This window comes from Taudactylus pleione, unplaced genomic scaffold (assembly GCF_031769625.1).
Source record: "Taudactylus pleione unplaced genomic scaffold, aTauple2 ptg000027l, whole genome shotgun sequence".
NCBI classification, from domain to species: domain Eukaryota; kingdom Metazoa; phylum Chordata; class Amphibia; order Anura; family Myobatrachidae; genus Taudactylus; species Taudactylus pleione.
The window spans coordinates 241,951-247,950 of NW_028284429.1; the positions used below are offsets into that span (position 1 = coordinate 241,951).

At 44.9% G+C, this 6,000-nt stretch overlaps 1 protein-coding gene across 10 annotated transcripts in view; it reads left to right on the plus strand.

Annotated features, from left to right (window-relative positions):
- The window catches only part of ANO5 (anoctamin 5), a 73,048-nt gene extending 67,691 nt beyond the window's left edge, over positions 1–5,357 (plus strand). For all 10 annotated transcript variants that reach the window (XM_088451768.1, XM_088451772.1, XM_088451773.1 and 7 more), the window contains one exon: positions 174–5,357. In XM_088451768.1, coding sequence (XP_088307894.1) covers positions 174–398 — 225 coding nt within the window. In that variant the 3' untranslated portion in view covers positions 399–5,357. The remainder of the gene's footprint in view (positions 1–173) is intronic.
- The last annotated feature ends 643 nt before the right edge of the window (positions 5,358–6,000 follow it).

Sequence of the window (6,000 nt, forward strand, 5' to 3'; positions counted from 1 at the left end):
CCAGCGCCAGGGGACCCGATCCAAAGTAAATAGGACAACATAGGTCCATAGATGCCAACAATGACGTAAGGTCTAATCGCCCCTCTATAGTGTAGAAGGTACCGGACTCCTTATGTATGAACAATGCGCGGCGTAGCTTTGCAGAACGTGACTTTGTCATTTGTGTATTGCAGCACGTGGTGTTTATCGTCAAGTTCTTTGTGGCCTGGCTGATTCCCGACGTCCCGTCCGAGGTGAAGGCCAGGGTCAAACGCGAGAAGTACTTAACGCAGCAGATCCTTCACGAGTATGAGCTGTGCAAGCTGAAACAGAAGCTGAGCGAGAAGGACAACTGCGCTTTCATGGCCAAAGAAATCATCGCCACGGAGGGGAAGGTTCAGCTCTCGGCGGCCATGTAACTGCCGCTCTCCTGCACTTCACAACACTTTATGCTTTCAAGCCATATAAAACAGCCACGTGCTCTACTTTCATTGTGTGACTCATTGGCGCCGTTGTACAGACTGCCGAGAACGCCCGTCTACCGAACGGCAGGCCGCTCCCGATTGTTGGGCTGCTGTTTACCGCTAGGGCCCCCCGTGCAGCCTGCACGTCACATTGCACTACCTAATGCCCTGTACTTCCCGCTAAGCTGGGCTCTATGTAGAGGTAAACGGGACAGAGGCAATGGGGCTCTGAGGCATGTCAGGGGCCACATGAGATCATCCTCAGACCCCCCGACAGACTGCTACACACAAAGCTTTATCCTGACACCGCATTTACCGTTTTATGGAATGGTTACTGGGGCATATGTAGCCTTTATAATATATACCAGATGCGCATATGTAGCGCTTTACACACCTGACATTCTGCATTCTGAGATGTAGAGCGGCCATTTCTTCTATATACAGATGCTGGTCGGAGATTGCGCCTCGTGTTCAGGCTCTTTAAATCCTGTTATCCAGAAACGGTTTAATAGCGGCCGATCGCCTGTGGTATAGAGCGTTTTATCGTGTTGTGTAAATCTAAATAACCTTGAGCTGTGCGGTATATTTCATTGAAAATGTGGAGTTTTGGTTCTATTTCAGGTTTCGCCCTAGAGCTGTTCCCTTTGCGCTATCCCGCTACTTTGTACGGTCATGCCGTTTACAAACCCTTGCGGTATAGCCTGTGGCGAACGCCTGTCCGTATCACCGTAAAGCGCAGTCGCCTCACACTGCACATTTCATCAGAACACCCTTATAATCCTACAAGAGGGTGACTTTGTTATGTACGGCGCGTGACGCGGTATATGTTGACGAGGGCGCTCCTTCGGAGGCTGCGAGGCCGTTCTCTCTCACCGTGATCTCTCAGGGAAGATTTCACTGTCCGGGGTCTTCGCGTGTCTTCAGTCCATGGACAAGACTAATTAATGGCTGATATATGACTGACGATTCTGAGTAACTTATTACCCAGATAAACTACAGAGCCGCCATTCTCATCGCTGGATCATAACTTCCGCCATTTGTGGTGGCTACATCTGTATTTTAGGATCCGGTGCGCCTGTAGGGGGTGAATTGTGTGGTTTTTGGCCAATGAATGGGCTATTCTTGTGCCTACCTCTCAGAAGTGCTTTATATTATCTTCTGATAAACACTTTTTATGAAGAAGTCGATAGCATTGACTGTTTGCATGAGTCCTGTCTGTGCACATTATTTAATGACGTTATAATATTATTATTATTTTTTAGAACTTTGATAAACTGATTTTATTTTATTTTATTAACATTTTAGCTTTGACTCCTATGTGTCCCGTGCCTTGTACAGGGCGTTCCTGTAACCAGCCACAAGTGCTGATTTGTCGTCTCGTGTGAGAGTCGGGGACAGTGAGGAAAACTGCTCTACAGGGAACCGTGCTGGTGGGTGTTACCCAAAGCAACCAATCAGATTCTTTGTAAAGGTTAGACCAGGAAAGCCGGCCTCTGATTGGTTGCTCTGGGAGTCACCACCCTTTCTATACGGTTTCCTGTAAAACCGTGTTCAGAACCATCCCTCCGTTAATCTGTATGTGGCAGAAGCTTTATGGATGTAGAACAGACAGGTGATGTTTTTTTTTTATAATAGTTGATGCTGGATTTTTAGGATTGCAAACTTCGAAGGGAAATGGAAAACGGAGGTTAGTGCGTCAGAAACTTCGCACTAGTGCGGAGCCTTCTCTATTTATGAGGCCGTGCAATTAAACGCAGTGTTTAGTCGTACTTTAGTATTTCGCATCTGTGGTCAGTGAAGAAAGAGTAAAGTTCGGGGTTTTCCCATTGGGAAGTAATTTGCTTTTATTGGATATTTCTGTAAAGTCTGCCAATGACGGGAAAGTGCGTTTTCTATATGTCCAGGCATATACAGTGCTCCATGTAGTGCTCCGCAGAGTGCGCCCAGTGCTCCACACAGTGCGCCCAGTGCTCCACGCCGTGCAGCCTGGGAATATTTTCTGATAACTTTAACATTGATCAGTTACTGTATTATACTTGGTAGATGTTCCCTGTTTCTGCACTGTTTATCTCCGTCATTTAGTCCTCCTACAGCCAATCCCTCATAAGTCCTGTGCTTTGTGCGAGGCCAGCGACCTCTCTGCGGGGCCAGCGACCTCTCTGCGGGGCCAGCGACCTCTCTGCGGGGCCAGCGACCTCTCTGCGGGGCCAGCGACCTCTCTGCGGGGCCAGCGACCTCTCTATTACCAGGATAAAGCGTCTCTTTGGAGGCAGACGTTCTGTGTCATCCTACCAAATGCCATGGCTGTGCGGCCTATTTATTTATGTGGCATCACTGAGGCTCTATTCGTTCCAGTGACCTCACCAGTCTCTAATGATGTCATCGGCTGCACACAGTGGCTGTCACACATAAGTGACGTGCACTTTATTCCATTGTTTAATGGTGTGTTCGGCCTAGGAAAGCTATGTATCACTAGGCCCCCTGTTGCCACCTTACGATTATCAACCCCCCCCTTTGAGTTGTACCAGCTGCTGACGTAAATGCGGTGTAACTGCGTTCCCGCCATGGCTGAGGGACTGACCCGCCATGGACACTTGAGAGCTATTCAGTATTTTATAGTTTTTATAATGATGTCTGCACTTGAAAGTATTTTCTTTTTTTTTTAAACGTATTCTGCTTCAGCCCTGGGGAACAAGCATGGTGTATGGCGCCTACTTGTGGTGGCAGGGAGACTAGCAGCTGAGTTTCCAGTAAAGCGAGAGGTTGGAGTGTTCCTCTGACCCGAGTGTAACCACGGACTTGTCATTAATTACTGTTCCCAGAGCTGTATTCTCTGCTGTACTCTATATATAACTCCTGAAGGGCTTGTGAGGGGGCTTCTTACATTGCTAAACTCCTAGATATATATTGTACTGTGTTATGGAGTAGACCTGTTGCCTGAACAAAATGGCGTCATCTACTGAGTGTGACCGGAATATTACGTCCGGTTCCCTTGCTGCCAGCTGTCACTGTAAAGCTTCCTTATTAGTTATTACTCAATATTATAGATGTTTAATACAAATTCTCTGGGGGTAGTCACTAATCAGCGGGTTTTCTGATTCCTGTGACCCTGCCCCCCCCCCCCCCCCCCCGTGTACTTTGGCTCCTTGTGGTCCTGAGACTCAGCGGCATCATTACGGCTGGCTGCTGTGTATGTGGGCACCTTAATACACCAATCATTGTCATATTTAATAGGTTACCCACCTACATAGGTGCTGTACATTGATATATAAGTGGAAAGAAGGTGGTTATTTCATGGTCCCCTTTTCAGCCCATTCGGGGTGGGTAACAGGGCGAGAGGGCTTCCTGGTGGGTAAAATGGGGTTGTCAGAATCAGACAAGACTTTTATGCTGTGTTCAGAATGTGAAACCTATGGGACGGACTCTACCCTATATCACCATGTATTACTCTCTGTACATTTGGATATAAATCAGGTGTTTAAAGCAAAAAAAACTTTCCGACTCGAATTGCGCCATATTCTAGATCATCCATAGTCTCCGACAGCAAAGTACGGATAAATCGCTGGCTTTCCAATGCAATGAGTGAAGATACTGGACTATCTTTATTTCACATTAATCACTGTAAATCTGTATTCTCCTATCCGCCGTCATTGCTAGGTCATGCTAGTGACTTTCCTTATTGTTGTGTTGGCGTCTGTGTCTCCTGACGATTTTATTAAACACATTACTTTGTCTATCTATGCTCATCAGTAAGACTTTTATATCATCCTGTCACAGTTGTTTATGTCTATAACACTAGTGGTGCATACACACGGTCAGATTTTTCTTCAGATCTGAACGATAACGATTTAAAAAATCGTTCATATCTGAAGGTAAATCTAACATATTTGTCAGATGGACGATGCGCGTTACCGATGGTCACATAACGATATCTGACATCTGAGGAGTTTGCAGTCAGACTTGGACGATTCCATTCATTTTAATGCAGTCAAAAATCGTTCAAATCTTTGGTAAAATCGTTCATCTGACAGAACTGACAAATCTGACCGTGTGTATGCTCCATTAGACACAACGCAGTTCGGCCCTGTGCAGGTGATAGAGCTGTATATGCAGACTCGTTTTTCTGTCCTTCAGATATAAATGCACCGTGGATGATATAAACAATTTGGTGAAACACACAGGAGGCCCAGGAAGATAATGCAGCATATCCGTTGCATTAGGGCAATCATCATGAGACGTTCAGTGTAAACTATGCAAATATTCTCTCATGATCCTTGTACAGGGTGGTACAGGGTGCTGTATAGCCATTATGGTGAGGTAAAACTATTCAGCCCAGACATCTTCTGTTCAGTAACGCTGACCACACATTGTACCACCCGAGAGCAGGTCCGTCCAAGGAACAAGTGGGAGGAAGAACTTTGCCACCCTCAGAGGGTCTGATAGTTGTGCTGAAGAGGCGATCTGCTCCTACTGTTATTCACTGTACAGGTTCCCGCCTAATATCGGCCATCATGTATTATAAGATCTGGTGCCTGCTGACCTCACTCTATATAGTGTGTTAAACATAGACTGTTATGGCATGTACAAATAGGTTAATGCAACTTAAATGCAATCCTAAAAGTGGCCCCATCACCTGCGCAGACACAGGGGGGGAGCCATTTTGTGGGCTGAACCAATCGTAGTGAGAATAATCCCCTCATTCACATAATGGCTGCTGCTCCGTCTGTCTGTCTGTCTGCATCACCTCACCGTCCGATTGAGGCATCTGTAATTCAGCTTAAAGTGTATATATCTAACAGGTTGGAATTATTGCATTGAAACATGAAGGGAAGACTTACAAATAAATTTATTTTTTACCGATTTTTAGTGATTTTATTCTGTATTTCTACATTAAATTGTGTTCTGTGAATTAAATGGATTAGTGAATATTTTTAAATGCCTGTTTGTTTTTTTGGGTTTTTTTTGTTACTTTTGTAAAACTCGGTATTTGATCTGTATTTTGTTTCACATGGTCTTATATGAAGAAAATAAATACTCACTGAACATTTATATCTCCTTATTTTGTTTCATCAAGAAGACACAAAAACCTTCTGTAACTGGAAAATGTACCGTATTTAGGTATCTGTCTGCCTGTAATTGTTCAGGGAATCCTATAACCTAGTATGTCCTATAATAAAATACAATATTTAGGGACGTTTCCACATAATGCGCACTCCCCATACCTGTACGGCCAGAATTAATGCCTCTGTATTATTATTATTATTATTATTATCCTTTATTTATATGGCGCCACAAGGGTTCCGCAGTGCCTCACAACGTACATTAACAAATGAGCAAACTCTGTATCACAAATGCTTTCGTCGTTGTATAAATGAGCTACTGGACAGAAGTCCCTGTGACCCTGGTGTCATGTGATCACTCAGATGGGCAATTCACATACTCATGCCCGGGAATATTCATACCGACCCACAGGATCTGATTGGCTAGTCTCAGGCGTATATACGGTAACTACAGAAGATCTCGCACAGCTGTAACACACAGTAAATGTAACAACGTT